This window comes from Carcharodon carcharias, chromosome 8 (assembly GCF_017639515.1).
Source record: "Carcharodon carcharias isolate sCarCar2 chromosome 8, sCarCar2.pri, whole genome shotgun sequence".
Taxonomy (NCBI): Eukaryota; Metazoa; Chordata; class Chondrichthyes; order Lamniformes; family Lamnidae; genus Carcharodon; species Carcharodon carcharias.
The window spans coordinates 77228625-77253156 of NC_054474.1; the positions used below are offsets into that span (position 1 = coordinate 77228625).

Below are 24532 nucleotides of genomic sequence, written 5' to 3' on the forward strand. Positions count from 1 at the left end.
AGAGGGATACAGTTGACGTTTCGAGTCCGTATGACACTTCATCAGAACTAAGACATATAGAAATGAGATGAATAATATCAGTTGTGTTAGTTTTTAGAAGCTGTTTGGTAACTTCTGTGTTTTGTAGTATGCCTGGTAAATCCCTTAGAACAAAACTATTAGTGCCCCAACATCATAAGGTGCTGATGTAAATAAAAAAAAAGTTAACCAGAAATCGATTCAGGATTCTGAAGCTTCAATTAAGACCCAGGACAATCTGCAAAAAATAGTTGCCAAGAAAACTACAAGAGCTGAAACCAGAGCTCATCGACAGAGGGCGCTTAGAGGGTGAGTATCCGAAATGAACATGCGCGTTACTGCAAGGGCCGCTGGGATTTGTCGTTCAACATGATGATTCGTCAAAAAACAAAAAAACTGCGGATGCTGGAAATCCAAAACAAAAACAGAATTACCTGGAAAAACTCAGCAGGTCTGGCAGCATCGGCGGAGAAGAAAAGAGTTGACGTTTCGAGTCCTCATGACCCTTCGACAGAACGTTCTGTCGAAGGGTCATGAGGACTCGAAACGTCAACTCTTTTCTTCTCCGCCGATGCTGCCAGAACTGCTGAGTTTTTCCAGGTAATTCTGTTTTTGTTTTGGATTTCCAGCATCCGCAGTTTTTTTGTTTTTTCCCCAGACTACAATTCCCGACATGCTTGCAGCTGGCACCTTCCCGCTTTGATTGGATAATGGGGCCGGAAATAGAGGAGACAGCGCTTCCGCCAAGCTGGTTCATGCGCAGTTATTGGGAGCATTCGAAGCAGGTGAGTTTGGGATGCGCAGGAGCGGCGGTTTTATTCCGCGGCCCCGGGGGCTGTGGGCCTCTGAAGTCGGTGTTCAGTGAACTCCGGCTTAAGCATCACGGAAAGCTTGCCGCCTAACCTGGAGAAGAAAGTAAATGTGTGTCGGGATGGGTAATGTTTATCCCCTGGATGTTAAGTTTCGCTGCACTAACATATTTAGTTGCTTTTCCTTTCCAAAAACCGAGGTGATAGCTTTAAAATCCAAACCCCCGCCTCAGGAGGCCCCTGGGCCGCGACTTTCGGCCCCATTCCTTCCGGAATCGTTAACCTCGCAACCGGCCTCCCCAACAGCCGAGAGCAGCGGAAGCCCCGTTTGTTACTGGCAGAAAACAGAAAATGTTGGAAAGGCTCAGCGGGCCCGGCAGCTTCTGTGGAGAGGGTGAACGGTTCGAGTCCAATGTTCTTCCTCTGAAAGGTGTTGGAGAATATTCGACTCGAAACGTTCACTTTTTTTCTCTCTCTTTCTCCACAGAAGCTGCCAGACCTGCTGCGTATTTCCAGCGCGCTCTTATTTCGGGTTTCCAGTATCCGCGGTATTTTGCCTTTATTCTTCGTGAGAGGTTTACCCAAAATCCAGAATAAAAGTAAAAGCGCACTCCTGATGTGGACCACGTCTGGAATTTTCCAGGCTAGTTCCCAGACTGGGTGGTACATTACCATGTACCAACTAAATAAAGGCCGCCTGGCAAGTGTATGATCCATTTTTTTTTTACGTATATGCAACTGTTGAGATGATCTTTTGGCCTATTAGTTTCTGATGGCAGCTTTAGAATACTGCAAAATTCAGTAAGAAATAGATTACTCATAACTGGTATGACATTTTTAAATATATTTGTTAATGAAATTAACATTTAAATTCTAACAATTGTCCATTCCAATGCAGATGGAGGGTGTTAACTTGCTAGGAAGGGTGCATCAAACAAAAAGGGCAGATTGTGCACCTAGATCAAATTTTAAACATAAAATGGTACTAATGTAAAAATAAAAGATGGTTTCATTTATTTCAATGTTTTATATTGTGAGTAATCATTGACTTTGAAGTTTGGCTTTGTCCTGTAAAAATGAAACAGTTTAGCATTGATTAACATTTCAGTACTGGTGCAAATTTGTAAATTTATATCCTGAAATGGAACCTAGCCCAACAAGAGAGCACTGGACTTCCATGCTGGAAACCTGGTTTTGATTCCAGTTTCAGTTAACTCCTGGTAGATTTGCTCTGGTAGTGCTCAGCCAACTCAAAATGAGGAAGGGAATGTGAAAGCAGCTGCAAGTGAACCCATCAAGTATATGAATACAGCTTTTGATGAGTAGTGTATTTGGCAGCAAAGAAGGCCATGCCCCAGTATGTTCTTGTCTCCTGTATGCAGATAGGCCTTTATTTTCTTTAGCATATAGTAGATCATGCATTGAAAATGTAGCAGATATCTGTGTTAAAACCTAAGCGCTGACTTTGGATAAAGCCTAAGCAAGTTTGCTTTAAAGTAGTAATGGCTAAATTTTAAGGTTGCAAAGGGCTATAACAATAAATCCTGTCTGTTTTAAATATCGTACTAAGGCTCCATCCGTTGTGTTCCTTATAAGGATTCTTGGTATCATGTCCCCTAGCAATTACTTCCGTTCTGAAAAGGAAAGTGAGGAGAAAACTGAATTTTGCCCAATTTTACTAAAAGTATGGATCTTGTATGTGAAAATGCTGAAGGAAAGAACTTCCATTGTATAGTACCTTTCACGTCCTCGGGTTGTTGCAGTGTTCACAGCCAATGAAGTGCTTCAGAAGCGTTGCCACTGTTGTAATGTGTATGAACATGAAAACCAATTTGTTTACATCAAGGTCTCACAAATAACAGATAAATTATCTGTTTTAGTAATGTTGGTGGAGTGATAAATGTTGCTCAAGATAGTGGGAAAGCTTCCCAACTCTTCAAATAGTGCCTTGTGATTGTTCACACTTGTCTAGCAAACAGTCAGGATCTCTGTTTATTGTCTAATTTGAAAGATGGCACCTTTGACAGGACTGAGCCATGACTAACACCTATATACACTTTTCTCAAACCAACTTGACTACTTTATAAAAAATTATTTCTCCATTTTTCTCCAATGTTGGAGGGTGAGAACAGAGAAAAAAATAGTTTTCTGGTGTTCATAGTTTGAAAAATTAAAATTAATTATGTGCATAGTTATATTTTGAATTATGCGCTTCAAGATCGGAGTTCCTCTTCAAGCAACAGAAATTTCTGATTATGCCCCACTGAAACACTCTTCATATTGTTATACTTAGTCCTCTCTTCATATAGTTAAAAATATTAAATAATACACTTGATTGTGGTAAGCTTCCTTTTTTCTTTGCTTCGATAGATCAGACCTGTAAATGGATCGAGAATCTGAAGACACCGAGCTTTCTGAAAAATTGGGGAATGTTCTAAATGTTTCAGAGAGAGAGAAACAGAAAGCGCCATCTGAACATTTAAATTGTGAGTCAAATTCAAGCAGGCTATCACCTGTGGAGGGTGATACTTCAGGAGCCAGTGGCAATGCTGAGAACTCACATATTGCTGATGATGAAGAGACAACAGAAGAGCACTTCTTTGAATGTAACGAATCACTGGAGACTGATGGGTTTGTGGGCATGGAAGATGATGTGATGAATTTAGAGTTGGAGGATGATTCCGAAATAAAGGAAACCAAAAAGCTTGAGTTTGATGAGGAGTATTTACGAGAACTGGAAAAAGATCTGCCTGAAGAAGAGAAAAAGGTAATCCGTGTGACTTCACGTCATCAGATGGGATTTGTTTTGAATTTGAACCTGGTCTTTAGATTGTTTTGTGGACTATAAACCAGATTATTTTGTTTAATCATTTAACTGACATTGCTGCTATTTGCCTGCTAGTGTTTCAAATTCTGAAATCTAAATATAAGCATAGCTTTCAATCTTGGACTACAAGTATAAATGGCTTGATATCTATCTTGCTCGGTCACTAAAAAGCACGTGTACAGTTCCCATGTGCCCATAACTACAGCCACATACCTCCAATATATCATGCTTCCTTCCGTGACAATCGCCTGGATTTTGGGGTCAGAGATGAATCAATGGCGCTTGCTGCTGACCTTGAAAGCCGCACTGAAAGATCTAATGTGGTGAGAACTTTACCTCCTGGGAAACTCGGCTAGAGGTTAGATCAATAGAGAAGCAGTTGCAGACATTTATGGGAATATTTCAGAGTACTCAGAATAAGTATATTCCTACTATAAAGAAAAATTCTAAGGGGAGGACCAACCATCCGTGGTTACCTAAAGAAGTTAAGGAAAGCGTCAAACTTAAGGAAAAAGCATATAATTCCGCAAAGATGAGTGGCAGGACAGATGGTTGGACAGAATATAAAGAACGGCAAAGAATGGCTAAAAGGTTAATCAGGAGAAAAAAATTAGAGTATGAGAGGGAGCTAGCTAAAAATGTAAAAACAGAAAGCAAGAGTTTCTGCAGGTACTTAAAAAGGAAAATAGTAAGTGAAGTGAGTGTTGGTGATAATGGGGAGTTATAGTAGATAATAAGGAAATGGAGGAAGAAATGAATAAATATTTTACTTCTGTGCTCACTAAAGAGGATACAAGAAATATATCCAGCAATAGCTGCAAATCAGGAGATGAATGGGAGAAAGGAACTTGGTGAAATTGAAATCACTAGGGAAATGGTACTGAGCAAATTGATGGAACTGCAGGCTGGTGAGTCTCCGGGTCCCAATGGACTACATCCTAGGGTCTTAAAAGAAGTGGCTAATGAGGTAATTGATGCGCTGGTGTTAATTTTCCAAAATTCGTTAGATTCCGGAAAGGTTCCACCAGAATAGAAAGTAGCAAATATAACCCCTCTATTCAAGAAGGGAGGGAGGCCAGTTAGTTTGATGTCTGTCATGGGGGAGTTATTAGAATTGATCATTAAGGAGGTTAAAGCTGGGCACTTTGAATAGCTCAAGGCAACCAGGAAGAGTCAGCATGGGTTATGTGAAAGGAAAATCGTGTTTAACCAATTTATTGGAGTTTTTTGAAGGCGTAACATGCACGTTGGATAAAGGGGAGCCTGTAGACATGCTGTACTTGGATTTCCAGGAGGCATTTGATAAAGTACCACATAAAGATTATTACGGAAAATGAAAGCGTATGGTGTAGGTGGTAACATATTAGCATGGATAGAAGATTGGCTGGCAAAAAGCACAGTGTATGCTTAAATGAGTCTTTTTCTGATTGGCAGGATGTGACGAATGGAGTCCCACGGGGGCCTGTACTGGGACCTTTTTACGATTTAGATGAGGGGAGTGCAGACATGGTAGCTAAGTTTGCAGATGAGACAAAGATAGGGAGGAAAGTATGTTATGAAGAGGACATAAGGTTACAAATGGATATAGGTTGGATGAGGGGGCAAAGATCTGGCAAATGGAGTTTAATGTGGGGAAAATGTGAAGTTCACTTTGGCAGGAAGAACAAGAAAGAGTATTAGTTAAGTGGAGAGCGACTGCATAATTCTGAGGTGCAGAGGGATGTAGGTGCTCTAGCATGAGGCACAAAAAGTTAGCATGCAGGTACAGCAAGTAATGATGCTATCCTTTATTAAGAGAGGGATTGAACATAAAAGTGAGGATGTTTTGCTTCGGTTACGTAGGGCATTGGTGAGATTGCACCTCTAATACTGTGTGCACTTTTGGTATCCTTATTTAAGGAAGGATGTAAATGCATTGGAGGCTTGTTTTCACGAATTTAGAAGAGTGAGGGATGATATGATTGAAGTATACAAGATCCTGAATGGTCTTGACAAGGTGGACGTCGAAAGGATGTTTCATCTTTTGGGTGAGTCTAGAACTAGGGGGCACTGTTATAAAATTAGAGGTCGCTCTTTTAGGACAGTGATGAGGAGCAATTTTTTTCTCTGAGTTGTGCGACTTTGGAACTCCTTGCTGCAAAGCTGGTGGAGGCGGGGTCATTGAATATTTTTAAGGCAGATGTAGATAGATTCTTGTTAGGCAAGGGAATCAAAGGTTATTGGGGTTAGATGGGAATGTGGGAATTGAAACACAAGGTCCATGATCTTATTGAATGGCGGAGCAGGCTCGAGGGACCGAATGGATTACTCCTGTTCCTATTTCTTAAGTTCTCCTCTCGTTGTGCAGTAGGTTGTAGCTTTCTTCAATAGGGTTCCCAGCCTGGAGCTGCATTGATGTCATCAAGCTCATATGCAGCCAACCAGGAAGAGCATTCAATTCAAATCACTTTTTAAAAATTTGATTGAGAGCAGAATGAAGATTGGAGCATACATATGGGGAGATGGTGGACGTTGAAACATGATGAAAAGTATTTAAAAAATGTTTAAATTCCATTGAAATAATATAGTAACCATAATGGAAATATTTGACAACATGCCACAAATATGCAATTTTTTTCAGGACCAGATCTGTTGTACAGCAGCATTCATTACTCAACACTGTTAAAAATATTAAAAACACCTGATTGAACAAGGTGTAGTTTTTCAATGGAGTGTCGTTCAGTGTTTTTGCTGCATCAACTGATTTCACTGGACGCTGGCTTGGGCAGTGGGATGGGGCGATGTCACGATGCAGCTTATGGCAGTTCATTGAGTGATGGACTGCAACTTCAGGATCTCTATGTTAATCTGCACTTGTGCTAAATTCTGAAGTTGCAATCAGATGCAGAGGGGCAATGGTGGCAAGCACTGACAGACACTGTTAAAATCCCCTGCAAAACCTGGGCCAGTATATCTGCTTGTTAACTTGAAAGCGTGGCATTGGATTCATTTGACCTATTAAATTCACAAAATTCATGCTACCCAAATCCATTACAAATTTCTTTCTGTCCACTTTCCAAAATTGTAGGCAATAAAACTCCACTATGCTGATGTAATGTTAAATTGTGTTACATGTCTGTGGGAAGGCTGATATTTCCGTGGTGCCAGCATTTCAGGAAACAACATGTTTCAATCTTCCATCTGTAAGTTAAGGTGTCAATTATGGGTCTGTTCCACATATCCCCAACTCTATGGAAGAGGAGAATAAAATGCCCATGCTATCAAGTTTTAATTGACTATTGTGATTTTTAGTTTGCATTCAGTACAAGTTAAACAATTTGTATAATCTGTGTATTTTTCAGCCATGATAATTTCTCTAAGAAATTTAGTTCTGAGTGTTTCTTCTTAGCTTAGAGCCCTAAATGCTGAAATCATCATCTTCACTGTTCCTTAAGTTCACTCTAGTGCATATGTGCCCTTTCTGAAGGCTGTGTTCCCAAGATTGCCCACATGATTAGAAATGTAGACTGCCATTGATCTGGCTAACTTTAAAGTAACTTCTTTTTAATTTGTATCTTGTGGTCTGTTATTTATGGCTCATCCAACTGATATTGCCACATTCACTTGACACTTTCAGTGCTCATCCTTTTTCACTATTACTAATGTTTGTTCCTTTATTCTACAAACATTGTGGTTCTCAATCCAGCATACATAAATCTACCCTGAAACAGATTTTCTTGAATGATCCAGTTTCTATTTATTTTTTATTTCTCTTTATTTTTCAGTTGTCTGCGTGCGTTGTATCACTTCCTTCTAGATCAAGTTTTCCCCATGCTTGTCATCTGTTTTGCATCTGGAATTGCTTACTTTTTATCTGTACTCTTTTAGTTATTTGATTTCCTCTTCCTAATGAGCATACATTTGTGCATACTTACCATTTCTCTTGCCATTAAAGCACAATATGTACATGTATTTCCAAAAATGGAAGGGGAGACTCATGGATTATGAAAGAAAACTTGAAAACACTAGAAACACAGTGGGTCAATCAGCCACTGGAAAGGGCGAAAAAAATGTTTTAGATATTATCCTTCACAACCAAAGACGAAGGGGGACAAATATGTTAATAGAATTAGAGGAATGGAAAAAAGAGAGGAAGGAGGCACCAAAAAATATACTGTAGTTACAAAATGAGGTGGGGGGGTGGTGCAGTGTTGTAGTTTAACAAAATCAGGAGTTTGTCAGATAAAATGAAATTGTCTCAGAAATGCAAAAGCAGTTACAATGACAAATATAATTTGCAATGATAGAAAGGGACATAACCTCAAAGTTGAATGGTGAACAATTCAGTGGGGGAAGAGAGGAAGGTTGCAATTGTAGGTGTGGAATTAAACTTTTGTTTAAAGTAGACAAAGTTTGAGTTTCAAGGCACTTGCTAAGAGAGTAAAGCCACAAGATTCCTGGTATCAAATAAACAATATTTAACTTCACTATTCAAGGTCAGAAAGATAGAACAATTTACAATATCTATCTTATTAATGCTGAATATTAGAGCAAATGAGATAACAGGCAAACATACTAGCATACAAAAGAGGAGCAGAAGTAGGCCATTCGGCCCCTTGAGCCTGCTCCACCATTCAATAAGATTATGGCTGATCTGTTTGTATTTGGAATTCCCCATTCCCATCTACCCTGATCACCTTAGATTCTTGGTAGGCAAGGAAATCAATCTACCTCCGCCATAAAAATATTCAATGACCCTGCCTCCACCACCTTCGAAGGCAGAGTGTTCCAAAGTCGCAAAACCCTATGAGAGTGAAAAGTTCTCCTCATCTCTGTCCTAAAAGGGCGACACCTAATTTTAAAACAGTACCCCCTAGTTCTGGACCCACCCAGCAGGGGAAGCATTCTTTCCACATCCCCCTTGTCAATACCATTCAGGACCTTGTATACTTCAATCACACCTTCACTCTTCTAAACTCCAATGGAAACTAGCCCAATCTGTTTAACCTTTTCTCATGAGTCAACCCACTCAATCAATCTAGTAAACCTCCAATGCATTTACACCATTACAGTTTTGTGTACAAAACTGTATACAATATTTGAGATATGGCCTCACCAATGCCTTGTAAAACTGAAGTACAATGTCTTTTTATGTTCAATTCCTCTCATAATAAAGGATGGCATTCCATTAGCCTTCTTAATTACTTGCTGTACCTGCATACTAATTTTCTGTGACTCATACGAGAACACCTAGATCCCTTTGCACCTCTGAATTCTGCAGTTGCTCCCTGTTTAAATAATACTCTGCTTTTTTTATTCTTCCTGCCAAAGTGAACAACTTCACATTTTCCTACATTATACTCCAACAGCCATATTTTCACCTCCTCACTCAACTATATCCATCTGCATCCCCTTGTCCTCTTCACAGCATACTTTCCTACCTATCTTTGTGTCATCTGCAAATTTAGCTACCATGCCTGCATTCCCCTCATCTAAGTCATTGATATAGATTGTAAGAAGTTGAGGCCCTGTGGGACTCCGGTTGTCACATCCTGCCAATCAGAAAAAGGCCCATTTATGCATACTCGTGTTTTCTGTCTGCCGGCCAGCCAATCTTCTATCCATGCTGACATGTTACCCCTTACACCATGAGCTTTTATTTTCTGCAATAACCTTTAGTTTGGCACCTTATCAAATGCCTTCCGACATTCAACTATAACACGTTTACAAGCTGCCCTTTATGCACAGCGCATGTTACTCCTTCAAAAAACTCCAATAAATTGGTTAAACATGATTTTCCTTTCACAAAACCATGCTGACTCTCCCCAGTTACCTTGTGTGTCTATAAGTGCCCAGCCATAACCTCCTTAATGATTGATTCTAACACCTTCCCCATGACAGACATGAAGCTAACTGGCCTTTAGTTTCCTGCCTCCCTTCTTGAATAGAGGGCTTATATTTGCTACTTTCCAATCTGATGGAACCTTTCCAGGGTCTGGTGAATTTTGGAAAATTAACACCAACGCATCTACTACCTCATTAGCCTTCTCTTTTAAGACCCTAGGATGAAGCCCATCAGGACCCGGAGGCTTGTCAGCCCACAGCTCCATCAATTTGCTCAGTACTGCTTCCCTAATGATTGTAATTTCACCAAATTCCTCTTTACCTTCCACCTCCTGATTTACAGCTGTTACTGGAATGTTTTTTGTATCCTCTATAATGAAGACAGAAGGAAAATATTTGTTCATCTCATCTGCCATCTCCTTATTAACTACTATTTACTCCCCAGTCTCGCTCTCTAGAGGACCAACACTCACTTTATCTATTGTTTTCCTTTTTAAATACCTGTTGCTATCCATTTTTACATTTCTAGCTAGCTTCCTTTCATATTCTAATTTCTTTCTCCTGAGTAACCTTTTAGTCATTTTCTGCCATTCTTTGGTCAGAATATAAAAAAAGACTATAATTACCTGACCTGCTGCTCATCTTTGCACAGTTATATGCTTTTTCCTTAAATTTGATGTTTTCCCTAACTGCTTTACAGATGCTATGTCCTCCCCTTAGAATTTTTCATTATAGTGAGAGTGTACGGTGGTTGAACATGTCACATTGCACAATAAATGACAGATGCAACCAAGACAGATCCATGGTTCTCAGCAACCCACCCAGATGCCTGGAAACACTGAGTCAACTCCCCAGCCAATCTCATTGAAACCCTGTCTCTTTTATGAGGGATTCCAGTCTTCACGTTCAAAGACCTAACCTTTGAATTCTTTCTAAAAGTTGTTCCAACTTGGATGGCCTCAATGATGACCTAACTCAGAGTTTCAATCTCGTCTCCCGAGACTCTGTTCCCTTAGATTCCTGAGCCTGCACTCAAACACTAACTCACGAGCACAACTTCAGGCCTTCGACCACGTCGAGCAGAACATTCCTGTTCCAAAGGGGTACCTAGGCTCCAATGGCCTGCAGCGCAGAGTCACCAAATTTCTGCTGCCTTCTATGATCTCCAGGACTTCTCCTGAGCCCTTGCCACTTGAAGCCTGCCAACCACAGCCCTTTTACTGCTTGGAGCCCCTTTCTCTGTTCCTTCTTAACTGGAACCTCTGCATGTCCCCTGCTTAGGATTCTCCTCTGAATATGGTGCCCCACTCCTAGTCACATGACCAGGGTTTTTGTGCCATTTTCCTTTTATGCAGGTGCACAGGGCCCTTGTATTTGGCCCAAAGAATTTGAAATGCTGTTCTGCCTGTGCATAGTCTGCTCCCAGTCTGTGCATGCGTAGCCGCTCCTGAGGACTGTTAGGACTTGGAGTTCCCAGCGCCCCCACCCTCTGACGAGGTAAAGTCTGGCTTTTGTAACAATAACAAAATATGATGCTGTGCCACTTAAGGAGATATTGGGGCAGATGACCAAAAGCTTGATGAAAGGTGTAGGTTTTAAAAGGTGTCTTTAGGGAGGAAAGCAAGGTACCTATGAACATACAAATTAGGAGCAGGAGTAGGCCACTTGGCCCTTCAAGCCTGCTCTGCCATTCAATAAGATCAGGGCTGATCTGATTTTAACCTCAACTCCACCCTCCTGCCTGCCCCGACAACCTTTCGCCCCCTTGCTTATCAAGAACCTATCTACCTTTGTCTTAAAAATATCCAAAGACTCTGCTTCTATCACATTTTGGCAAGGGTTTAGAGACTCATGACCTCAGAGAGAAAATCATTTCTTCTCTATCTTAAATGGGCCACCCCTTATTTTTTGAACAGTGACCCCTAGTTCTATATTCTCCCACAAGAGGAAACATTCTTTCCGCATCCACCCTGTCAAGACCCCTCAGGATCTTGTATGCTTCAATCAAGTTGCCTCTTACCCTTCTAAACTCCAGCGGACACAAGCTTTTCCTCATAAAACAACCCACCATCCAGGTATTAGTCTAGTAAACCTTCTCTGAACTGCTTCTAATGTGTTTAAATCCTTAAATGAGAGCAATACTGCACACAGTACTCCAGATGTGGTCTTGCCAGTGCCCTGTACAACTGAAGAGTAACCTCCTTACTGTTGCATTCAATTACCCTTACAATAAACGATAGCATTCTATTTGCTTTCCTAATTACTTGCTGTAGCTGTAACCTTTTGTGATTCATGCACGAGGACACCCAGATCCCTCTATCTCAGAATTCTGAAATATCTCACCATTTAGATAATATGCTTCTTTTTTGTTCTTCCTGTGAAAATGGACAATTTAACATTTCCTTACATTATACTCCATTTGCCAGATCTTTGCCCACGCACCTAACCTATCTTTATCCTTTTGTATCCTCCTAATGTCCTCTTCACTACTTACTTTCTACCTACCTCTGTGTCATCAGCAAATTTAGTAATCATACCTTATGGTCTCTTCATCCAAATTATTTATATAATTTGTAAAGAGTTGAGGCCTCAGCATTGATCCCTGTGGCACTGTCATGAAGCTATTAATGTATATAATATTTTGAAAGATATTTTCCTTTTAAAGTAGAGATTTAGTCTGCAATTGTGTCTTAATTGGATTAAAGCCAGCTAGTCTGGGTGCTTTGATGGGTACTAGTTTTGGTATGTGAGCGATAGTGTGCATTTGCATCTTTTGAATAGACCATTCAAGAAGTGGGGTGGAAACTGACACCTTTCTAGCAGCTACCAAGCAATATGTTTATATTTTTAATAAAATTGGTACTATGAAAGGGGTTTCATCATTAGAGGTTTAGTTCAGAGGTTGTTGATACAATGAGAATTAACATTCAATGGGGCTGGTAGGTATAACTTCAGTAGTTTTCAGGTGTGCAGAGCAGAGGCAATGTAAGATTAAAAGGCAGCTGCAAGCCTCTAACTGGTTCTACAGCAATCAAAGTGAAAGAACTTCATTTTGAATAAGGTGAAAATGCTTTGCCTGGTGTTTGGTTAAGTCTATGGGTTACTGTTGCCTTAATAGAGTCATAGAGGTCTACAGCACAGAAAAAGGTCCTTCAGCCCATCGAGTCTGCGCCGGTCAAACAAGCACCTAACTATTCTAATCCCATTTTCCAGCACTAGGCCCATAGCCTTATATGGCATGGCATCGCAAGTGCACATCCAAATACTTCTTAAATGTTTTGAGGGTTTCTGCCTCTACCACCCTTTCAGGCAGTGAGTTCCAGATTCCCACCACCCTCCGGGTGAAAAAATGTTTCCTCACATCCTCTCTAAACCTCTTGCGCCTTATCTTAAATGTATGCTCCCTGGTTATTGATCCCTCCACCAAAGGGAAAAGTTACTTCCTGTCTACCCTACCTATGCCCCTCATTTTTATACACCTCAAACATGTCCTCCCCTCAACCTCCTGTGCTGCAGGGAAAATAACCCCAGTCTATCCAATCTCTCCTCATAACTAAAACTCTCCAGCCCAGGCAACATCCTGGTAAATCTCCTCAGGACTCTCTCTAGTGCAATCACATCCTTCCTATAATGTGGATTCCAGAATTGCACGCAATTCTCCTAGCTGTGGCCTAACCAGCGTTTTATACAGTTCCAGCATTAACCTCCCTGCTCTTATATTCTATGCCTCGGCTAATAAAGGCAAGTATCCCATATGCCGCCTTAACCACCTTATCTGCCTGTCCCGCTACCTTAAGGAACCGGTGGACATGCACACCAAGGGTCCCTCTGATCCTCAGTACTTCCCAGGGTCCTACCATTCATCGTGTGTTCCCGTGTCTTGTTTGTCCTGCCCAAGTGCATTGCCTCACACTTATCTAGATTAAATTCCATTTGGCACTGATCAGTCCATCTGGCCAGCCTGTCTATATCCTCCTGTAATCTAAGGTTATCCTCCTCACTATTTACCACCCCATCAAATATATATATCAAACAGCAAGGGACCCAACACTGATCCCTGTGGAACCCGACTGGACACAGGCATCCAGACACAAAAACACCCCTTGACCATCACCCTCTGCTCCCTGCCACTTAGTCAATTCTGGATCCAATTTGCCTTGGATCCCATGGGCTCTTACCTTTATTATCAGTCTCCCATGCAGGACCTTATCAAAAGCCTTGCTTAAGCCCAAGTAGACTACGTCAAATGCATTGCCCTCATCTACACACTTGGTCACCTCTTCGAAAAATTCAATCAAATTGGTCAGACATGACCTTCCCTTAAAACCATGTTGACTGTCCTTGATTAATCCCTGCCTCAAGTGTAGATTAATTCTGTCCCTCAGAATTGCTTCCAATGGTTTCCCCACCACTGAGCTTGGACTGACTGGCCTGTAGTTCCCTAGTTTATCTCTACCTCCTACCACATTGGCTGTCCTCCAGTCCTCTGGCGCCTCTCCTGTGGCCAGAGAGGTATTGAAAATTATTGCCAGCACCCCTGCTATTTACTCCCTTGCCTCACTCAACAGCCTGGAGATTTATCTACTTTTAAGCCTGCTGGACCACTTAGAACCTCCTCCCTTTCTATGCTAATTTCTTTAATTATATTGCAGTCCTTCTGCCCGATTTCCATACCCACATCCTCCCTCTCACTTGTGAGCACTGACACAAAGTATTCATTTAGAACCTTACCTACATCTTTTGGCTCCATACACAAATTATCACTATGGTCCTAATAGGCCCTACCTTTCCCTACTTATCCTCTTACTCTTAATGTACTTGTAAAATAACTTTGGATTTTCCTTTATTTTATCTGCCAGTGTTTTATCATGTCCCCTTTTTGCTCTCCTAATTTCCTCTTTAAGTTCCCCCCTAAACGTTCTATACTCCTCTAGGGCTTCCGCTGTTTTGACCCCTCGGTATCTGCCGTAAGCCTCCCTTTTTCTCTTTATCCAATCCTGTATACCCCTCGACATCCAGGGTTCCTTGGATTTGTTGGTCCCACCTTTTGTCTTCACTGGAATATGTTGGCCCTGTACTCTCCCTATTTCCTTCTTGAATGAGTCCCACTGCTCTGATGCAGATTTACTTAAAAGTAGCTGCTCCCACTCCACTCTGGCCAAATCACATCTGATCTTATTAAAATCAGCCCTCCCTCGATTTAGAACTCTGATTTCTGGCCCATACTTGTCCTTTTCCATAACAACCTTGAATCTACCTACAAAATGCACCCCCACTGATACCTCTACCACTTGCTCGGCTTCACTCCCTAAAATTAAGTCTAGGACTGCCCTCCGATTTATGTATTGACTCCATTCATCTACCCTGAATCCACAACCTTTACCTAACAAAAATCTGTCAATCTTGGATTTCAATTTTTCCAATGATCTAACCTCAGTAGCTGATTCTCCTCCACTATCCTTTGTGTGACGATGTGCTTCCTGACATCACCCCTTACCATTCTAGCTCCATTTTCAAGGTTATGCCCCCTTGATCTGCTTTCTCCTGCCAGAGGAAATAGTTTCTATTTATCCTAACAATTCCAATCATCTAAACCACCTTTAATTAGATCATCCCTTAATCTTCTATGTGGAAGGGAATACAAACCAAATCTAGGGCTTGGCCTAAATAGCCAAGTGGTTATGGTACTGGCTTTGTAACCCCAAGATCAAGAGTTCAAATCTCACAATGGCAAACTATGAAACAATGTAACTTCATCTGAAACAGATGGAAACGGGTTTGTACTCGAAAGAGTTACAAGCCAAATCTATGCAACCCTTAAATTAAACCCTTTTAGCTTGTGTCATTCCTGTGAATCTGCACTGCACCTGTCAAGGCCAATATATCCTTCCTGAGTTGCCAAACTAAGCATCCTGGGTCGCAGTTTTTAATATCAAAGTTCTTACTCTCCTAATAAATAGTGTGAATAATTGTGATTTTTAAAAAAAATTCCATAGAAATAGTTTCCCCTTCTACAGAGTTATTTCAGATACTGGTTTAGATGCTACAGGTTTAGCAAGTATGTGCATCACAGTGATGGAAAAAAATCTTCACCCTCTCATTATGGAGATTAGTTAGGGAATTTGTTAAAATTAATGATGGTAATTTGTAGCCATGCGCATATCTATTCCAACCTGTATAAATTAATAAAATGTTTCCTTTAGTTTAACGTAAAACCCAAAGAACTGGTGGTCTGATTCCTGAATTTAGAGTTGCATCTCAAACATAACAAAATTATAGGTTATGACAGTTTAAGGTTTCCCCCTGGGACTTTTAGATAACTAAGCTGTACCAACTGCATCAATCGTAACAGGCACACTGCTTGTTACATCTTGTCAACCAAAAATTGACCCATTTGTGTCTGCTCTGTTTCCTAATAGCTAGTCAATCTTCTGTCCATGCCAATATGTTACCCCCTACACCGTGAGCTTTTATTTTGTGCAATAACCTTTGATGTGGACCCTTATCAAATACCTTTTGAAAATCTAAGTACAATACATCTAATGGTTCCCCTTTATCCACAACAAATGTTACTTCTTCACAGAACTCCAATTAATTGGTTAAACATGATTTCCCTTTCACAAAACCATGTTGACTCTGCCTGATTACCTTGAATTAATCTAAGGGCCCTGTTATAACACCTTGAATATCTTCTAACATTTTCCCTATGACAGATGTTAAACTAGCTGGCCAATAGTTTCTTGCTTTTTCCCTCCCTTTTTGAAGAAAGGAGTTAGCTATTTTCCAATCTAATGGAACCTTCCCTGAATCTAGTGAATTTTGGAAAACAAAAATAATGCATCTCTATTTCAGTAGCCACTTTTAAGATCCTAGGATGAAATGCACCCAGACCTGGGGATTGTCAGTCCCCCCATAGTTCCAACAATTTGCTAAGCACTACTTCCCTGCTGATTTTGATTTTCTTGAGTTCCTCTCTCCCTTACAATTCCTGATTTACAGCTATTTCTGGGATGTTATTTGTATCCTCTATCGTGAAGACAGCCACTAAATACTGGTTTAATTCCTCTCCCATCTCCTTATTTTCCATTATTAATTTCCCAGACTCGCTTTCTATCGGACCTACACTAACTTTGTTAACGCTTCTTGTAGAAACTTTTACTATTTGTCTTTATATTTCTAGCTAGCTTTTTTTTGTATCTTGTTCCCTTCTTATTAATCTTTTAGCCATTTTTTGCTGTTTTTTTTAATATTCTATCCAATCTTCTGACCTGCAACCTATCTTTGTGCAATTGTATTCTTTTTCATTAAGTTTGATACTATCTCTAACTTTTTTAGTTAACAACGGATGGTGGGTCTTCTCCTTGGAATTTTTTTCTCTCGTTGGAATGTATCTATTATTTGTGTTCTGAAATATCCTCTTAAATGTCTGCCACTGCACTTCTATTGAACTATCCCTTAACCTAAATTACCAGTTCACTTTCACTAGCTCTGCTTTCATGCCCGCATAATTGCCCTTTATTTAAGTTTAAAGTATTAGTCTTAGACCCACTCTTCTCTCCTTCATACATTTGCATGTAAATAGGGAGGGGTGAAACTAATGAGCAATTTGACAAAATTTTAACACTGAGTTATTGCCTAATTGGAAGCCAGTGTAGATTAACGAACACAGGTGGGGTAATGGGTAAACAGGATTTGGTGTGGGTCAGGACACAGGCAGTAGAATTTTGGATTACTTTGAGTTTAGGCAGGGGAGAATGTGGAAGTGCATTGGAATAGTTAAGTCCAATGGCAACAATGGCACAGATGAGAGCTTCAGCAACAAATTAGATGAGGCAGGGGCAGAGTGAGCAATGATATGAAGGTGGAAATAGGCAGTCATGGTGATGACGGGGAACAGTGGTTGGAAGCTCATCGTGGTCAAATATCACTAAAGTCAGTGGTTATTAAATTCAGTGTTAATACCAGAAGACTTCAGGTTTTGCTACACCAAAACAGTCCCATGTTCTAAAATGGAGCAAACTATAAGGAGAAATTATACCCAAGACTTAAATTATCTTGTATGTGTTTTACAAAGAAAGATTAGTAAAATCTGTAAGAATTTGAATTTATTCGGCAAATGAGAAAAAAGGAGCAAAATATATTGTGGTATGCTAATTAAAACTTAGAAAATATTTGGTAACGTAATTTTCATTTTTTTTGTCTCCTTGATACCTCATCCCCACTACTCAGAAGATAAACAGATGATGTGCTCCCAGGCTACTGTTATTGAGGCTACCACTAGGGTGTGCACAAGATTTGTCCTTGAGTCAGAGCCTTCTAAAAGTTTGCATATATGTTCTCTTGTATCCCATTACTGAGTTTGCAGGATTAAAGGAACCTGAAAAGTAGTTAACTTTATACACAAGACCTTTAAAGTTGTCAGTTTATGCACCACAGCTCTCCAGTGACTATAGAAGAATTTTGAACATCTCTTGCAGGGGAGTTGTGGGAAATGACGCACAGTATTGGGGAACTGAAGTGTATTATCATAGTGTTTGAACAATAGCTACTACTGTAACAAAATATATGATGATACGAGAATGTAAAAACTTTCATTCCTGTAGAGATATTTGAAAGGGGTGGTGATTTAACACTTGAAGGTGTATGTGGGAATGTGTATAATTGCATACACTTTTCACTGAAATGATGTTGTACTTGGGAATGCTGCACTTCATATTCTTAGGTTTTTGGACTGACAAACATTCTGTTTTACAGCGAAGGCAAGGTGAGAGTCTAACGTTGAAAGAAGTTGGGAATGGGCAATTTAAAAAAGGAGGTAGGTTTTTGTCCCATTATGTTTTAGTCCAAGTGTATTGAGGTTAGACAAATAGTCATTTAGCTAAACATGATCATGATTCAGAGTAGTTTGAAATAGTTTTGTCAATTAATTGTTTCTCCATTTACTCATGTTGCCAGTTAGTGTTAGTGTTGAGACTAAAAGTATTAATACTGAGAATAAAACGCTCTGTTTTGTCATTCCCTGATTTCCTTGATTGTAGCTCAGATAGGATGCCATGTTGCTTGCCATTTATCAGCCTAAAGCTGAATGTTGCCCAGGTCTTGCGACATTGGACACAGACTGCTTCAGTATCTGAGGAGTTATGAATGGTGCTGAACATTGTGGGACCATCAGCGAACATCCTTACTTCTGATCTTACAATGGAGTGAAGTCATTGATGAAGTGGCAAGTAACAGGTCGTTTATATTATGGCAAGTAACATTGCCTGTTATGACCATCTCCAATAAGAGAGAAACAAACCATTTCCCCTTGAGAATCAACATTACCATCGTTGAAATCCCACCATCAACATCTTGGAGGTCACCATTGACCAGAAATTTACTGGACCAGCCATGTAAATACTGTGGCTACAAGAACAAGAGGTTAGGAATTCTATGGCAAGTAACACGCCTCCTGACTCCCGAACAGCATGTTCCAAACCAGTCAATCACCTAGAAGAGCAAGGACAGCAGATGCATGGCACCACCACTGCCTGCATCTCTCCAAGTCGCGTACCATCCTGACTTGGAAGTATATTGCTGTTCCTTCACTAATACTGTGTCAGAATCCTGGAACTCCCTCCCGAATAGCACTGTGGGTGTACCTGCGCCACATGAACTGCAGTGATTCAACTAAGTGTCTCACCATCACTACATCAAGGGCAATTAGGGATGGGCGTTAAATGCTGGCCCTGCGAATGACTCTCACATCCCATGAATTAATAATAAAACAAAATCCTTGTCATTGGCTAAGCCTTTCTTAAAGTTTGTCCCTCATGACCTATGCAACTTTATTCAGCCCTGTGTTTCTGTATGTGTCCACTGTTCAGCTGCTTCTGAGCTCTAGATTCCCTCCTTCCCTGCATATTCAGCATTTGGCCTCTAAATTGTTTGATTCTGACACTCTGGAAAGCTCCCTTCAGAGTCCTCTGTTCCTTGCTTTCTCTTGTCCCTATTGCAAAGCTCCTAAAATTGATCTTTTCAATCTTTCTTTCAGACACTATCCTGAATTTGTCTCCCTCCACTCCTCAGTTCCTATTATTTTTTGACCTCTGTAAAGGGCTTTTTAAAAGTTTATTTTCCATGCACTCTAATACAAAGATATTGCTATTACAGAGTTCAGTTTTCTGAATTCAACTCCCAGTTGACAAAAACAGTTTACTCCTGGCACGTACCCTTGAGTATGATAGGCAGGCATAATGTTGGCACTTGATGTTGTGGTTTGTAGCTCCCAAATTTGTAGTTTAACACATAGTTAACAATTCAAATAATAAGAATATTGAAATTATGCTCATTAATCAATGCCAATTAAAGTGCTTTGAAAATCAATCTTTATTGGTGAATATACCCTTGCATGGATAAGCAATTTTTTCTTATTGTGGAAATAACATCTTGTTGCTGCGTCCAATGATACTGGCCAACAAAAAAACTTGATGCAAGTTGGATCCATTCCACAGAGCCAACTCTTCCTTGCATTCTATTTTTTGTTCCATACTTAATGAAAAACAGCCACAAACAACCCATGTTGTCTTTTACTTGCAGAGTATACAGAGGCTGAGAACACTTACACAGAGGCTCTTGGTGTTTGTCCAGCATATTACCAGAAGGACAGGTCTATCCTTTATTCCAATCGAGCAGCTGCTAGACTGAAACTGGTAAGCACTTTGCATTGGTCATGCGTACACAATTGTTCTGCAGGCTAGATTTGTGGACATACAGGTGAACTCAGATTATCTGTTTCTGAGGAAGGACTGATCTGTTTGTAGTAAGTTGACTTGTTGAGTAGCTTGCTTATTTTATGGATAGCCGAGAACGGGAGACAGGTAAACTATTGACATGTAATGTTTACAAATTGAATTGAGGGCTGGGAGAGGCCAAATGTGTGATTACTCAGATTTGCATGTAAACCTGTTATGCACTTCTGTGCTTCAACTTTTCCTGCCCCTTCCCTGACAGGCAAGTAATTATGAACCTGGTCATTTGTATTGGAATTCCAGTTTTTAAAAATACAAAAATGGCAGGTATTGATGTCTGTTCCACAATGATTTATTTATTAAAGTTGGTAATGTAACAAAATTAACTTAATTTTCCCCCCAAGAATTTTTATGGAATTTGCATGAACACAAGGATGAAAAATCTATCTGAAGATGTCTTGGCTGTGAGAACTAGATAAACTACAACTGCCTCCAAACAGTGACTTGTTCAAAAATGTTTATAAGATCATTGGTCGTTCCTGATTCTTTGTTAAATTTTGCACGTCCTGGCACACATGCTTCAGCTGTTTTACTGTTCTCGAAATGGAAATGTAAGGGCAGATTATGAGATAAAGGGCAGTAACTTCTGAGCTCCAGGGCTTTGTATTTAGGGTACCCCAAAGGTGCGTTGGGGAACCATCCCTGGAAGTTCCTAGGTAATTGCTGGAAAGTGCAAACTTCCCATAAGCGTTTGCCCTGCAGTGGGAACCATCTGAAAATCTGGTTTAAGTCACAAACTTTGGATGGTTCCAACAGTCTTACATCAATAGTTACCCAGAAAAAGTTAGAAGAATTAAAACCCATTCTAGCTTCTGGGTAACTTGTATGGGCCTTCCACCATACCCCTAAACCTCCCCCAAGGGACTCCTCCCAGGAGATTCCCCCCACTCCCAAGTGACTACATCCCCAAACAAGAACTCCTCAACCCACGAGATTGTCCCCGTCCCCACAGGGCCTGACCCAACCTGACCAATTCTGCACACTTACCGTATATACTTGTCCCTGGCTTGTCTAGGACCTTTAAACCTGGCTGGACTTGTAAACTTATTTGGCTTATGGCAGCTATTGCCCTTTTAAAAAAAAAAGGGTGTTGCTTTCTTATCTGTGACTGTGACTCTACAGCCCTTGATGCTAAGCTGCAGGGACGCACAGCACTGCCCAGATCTCATCTTGCCTGAGTTGGAAGGGCAGGTGAGATAGGATTGCCATAGTTTCAAGGTAAGAATTTTTGAGTAGCGTAGCAATCTGACACAATTACCACGCCATCATAAATTACAGCCCAAAATATTTCACTTGGTCACACTGACCTGACGGTAAAATCATTAGTTAATTCAGTGTCTTTGAATCTGCAAAACAGACTTTTTTTCTCGAGGTTCAGAAAAATTTAATGCTAACCAGGTACCGGAAAACCACTGCAGGAAAAGTAGTATTTGTGGTAACATTTGATGGACAAATTGGATTTTCTTCATAGTGATCTCATAGTTCAGGCCTATGAGGAATTTAAACTAGTTATAATGTATAACCTATCCAATTCTTAGTTATAACATACAGCCTTTTCAGCTCTGAGGAAGAGTTGTACAGACTCAAAACGTTAACTCTGTTTCTTTCTCCAAAGATGCTGCCAGCCCTACTGAGTTTATCCAGCACTTTGTTTTTATTTCAGATTTCCAGCAGCTACAGTATTTTGCTTCTATCCAACTCCTTATTGGGTCATGGTTCCATTGGCATCAACTACATTCCAGTACTTCACCCAAGTGGCTGTAAGGCGTGAGTCCGAATGGTGAATACTGATAAGTGGTTCAACCATAAGAGGCATCTCATCTAACCCCAGTCCTGCCTTTAACCTGGGGGAAGAGTTGATCTCTCTGTGCACTCTGTAGTTTAGATTTGGTAGAAAGAAACTGTGAAATTCTGTTTGAAATTCACAGTTTGTTGTAAAGCATTGCTTAATTAAGGCATTGTCCTCAGAATTTTTTTTGATATTCTTTCTGTTTCAGGATAATAAGGAAGAAGCCATATCTGATTGTACCAAAGGTAAGTTTTATGGTTAAGTTGTTTCCTCAAATTGCAAATTGTTACAGAAAGTAAGATTAGCATCTTTGATTTTGGAACCTTCTAAGAATGTTCAGCCTTCTGGTTTCATTTTTTTTATACTAGTTTCCCTGAAACTGACTATTTTGAATTGAAGTTTATACTATTTTGAGGCATATATTTTTTCAATTTGTAGCAATTGAGTTAAATCCCAATTACATCCGTGCTATACTGAGAAGGGCAGAGCTATATGAGAAAACTGAAAAACTTGAAGAAGCTCTGCAGGACTATAAAACTATTATAGAAAAAGATCCATCAGTAGGACAAGCCAGAGAAGCCTGTATGGTAAGTACAATATAAATTAATTTGTGTTGTACACAGAGAATGAAATAATCAGTTGCAATCAATAATCAGACTTCTCATTGTATCTTAGAATAACCTAGCAAATATCGATTGGTTTGTCAGTTCACAGTTGCTTCATACTGTAGCTACACTAGAAACATTATATTCATTCTCTTTTTTTAAATCTTAGAACACTTCTGTTGACAAGGAGGGTAAATAATCTGCTCTTATGCCCCTCCTGAGTGTGGGGAAATGCATGAGATAGGGGATTGCTCTTTATGTTCATATAATAGTTTGATCAAAATTAGGAGCCGCTTGTTTGGAGGAATGTGGGTATGAATCTGCATCCTTTCCCTTTGCAACGTACAGAGTAGCACCAATGTTTAATGCCGCCCTTAATTCTTTTATTTTATATGAGTGATCCAAAGATTGAGTAATCAGTTTCTCACACATTGGTACTTGAGTCTGAGCCTGGGGTCTTGAGAGAAGATGCTTAGATTTAATGTAATGAATTAAGCACTGACAGGTCAAATTTCTGTAAAGGTGACTGCACTATGTTAACTACATGTTGTTTTTACCATTCTACATTTGTCTGATACAGTGCAGACATCAGAAATGGGTTTTATACTGGACATGGAATTAGAAACTTCTAATAAGATTTTAGAAAGTTTGGAATATATTGGACTGGTTTGAAATGATCTGCTATTCTGTGATTGCTGATTTCAGGACGTTTGCTGAATCCTTATTCTGTAGTCAGCATTGTAATTTTAATTGTAAGTTTATAAGTTTAAGCTTCAGTAGTTCCATCAGCGAGGGCTTTTTGGATCTTCCTTGAAGGAAAATTTTGCATAAATTTTCTGTAATTTTATTTAGTTCAATTCCTTGCCATAGTAAGCTTTTGTTCATCACTGAATATAATTTCTTCAGTAATTTGGTTGAGATATGCTGCAGCTTTCATAACTTACTATTGTATGGATGTTCTCTCTTCAGCCCCTAAATGTATTCTCATCTGGCCAAAGATCCTTTGCATCTATCATTTACATGGGTGCGGGGATACCAAAAACAACCAAAGAACCTTGTAAAGCAAGATCTTACTATCATTTTGTGGATGTGTTTCCTGCCTGGTAGCTGGTCAAATTGACAACCTACCAGGTCGGAGAGAAAACCAACAGCAGAAAGCTGAAGCTGGGTGGAATTCCTGGGGAGGGCAATCGAAGGAGGAAAAGAGAGGGCGTAGAGGTGAGTTATGGAGGTTTGGGGTGGAAAGCAAGCCAAAATTGGCAGAGGGGAGACTAAAGGCTTCGTTGAGGGACTAGGGGAAGTAACCTCCCTTGCCCACAAGGAGTACTAAAAATTTGGCCTGTGGGACCAGCAGCACCTTGCCCCCCTTTCACACCTGGGTTTTGTGAGTTCTGAGAAACTTGCATAGCGGCAGAGAGTTTTAAATCAGACTCCCTATTGCATTGTGGTGGTCCAATTTAAATATACTAAAAAGGTAAAGTGCTTCTCCACAGTGGATTTTGGGGCATCACACTATCTGACAGCTAAAAGGGCAATGTGAGTGTCACATTTCATGCATATGGCGGTTTAACCCCTGTCGTATAGGTGTTAATATCAAGGCTTTATATCTAGGTTACTGAGAGGTATACCTAGATCATTAAATAACTAATACTATCTAGAGTTACTTACAGAGCATTGTAAACTTGTGAGTACTAAGTTATATGAGATGATTTTTTTTCAATTAAAAAGAACAACTTTGAGTGTATTTGAGAAAGTGTCTAACACTTGGAGCAGATCAAATGTATGCTGTACTGAAAGTTGTGTTTTAATGGAAGCATTAATAAAAATTAGTTTTAAAATCTAAAATTAATGTTATGGATATTGGGTTTGTA

At 40.0% G+C, this 24532-nt stretch overlaps 1 protein-coding gene across 5 annotated transcripts in view; it reads left to right on the forward strand.

The window, feature by feature from the left end:
- The first annotated feature begins 658 nt into the window (after positions 1 to 658).
- Positions 659 to 24532, forward strand: part of ttc1 (tetratricopeptide repeat domain 1) — a 65314-nt gene continuing 41440 nt past the window's right edge. For 2 of the 5 annotated variants that reach the window (XM_041193170.1, XM_041193174.1), the window contains exons 1-6: positions 810 to 953; positions 3198 to 3594; positions 18232 to 18292; positions 20056 to 20168; positions 22265 to 22301; positions 22495 to 22643. In XM_041193170.1, the coding sequence (XP_041049104.1) occupies positions 3211 to 3594; positions 18232 to 18292; positions 20056 to 20168; positions 22265 to 22301; positions 22495 to 22643 (744 nt within the window). In that variant the 5' untranslated portion in view covers positions 810 to 953; positions 3198 to 3210. Of the gene's footprint in view, positions 954 to 3197; positions 3595 to 18231; positions 18293 to 20055; positions 20169 to 22264; positions 22302 to 22494; positions 22644 to 24532 lie in introns of all 5 variants that reach the window. The other 3 variants (XM_041193173.1, XM_041193171.1, XM_041193172.1) reach the window with 3 other exon arrangements.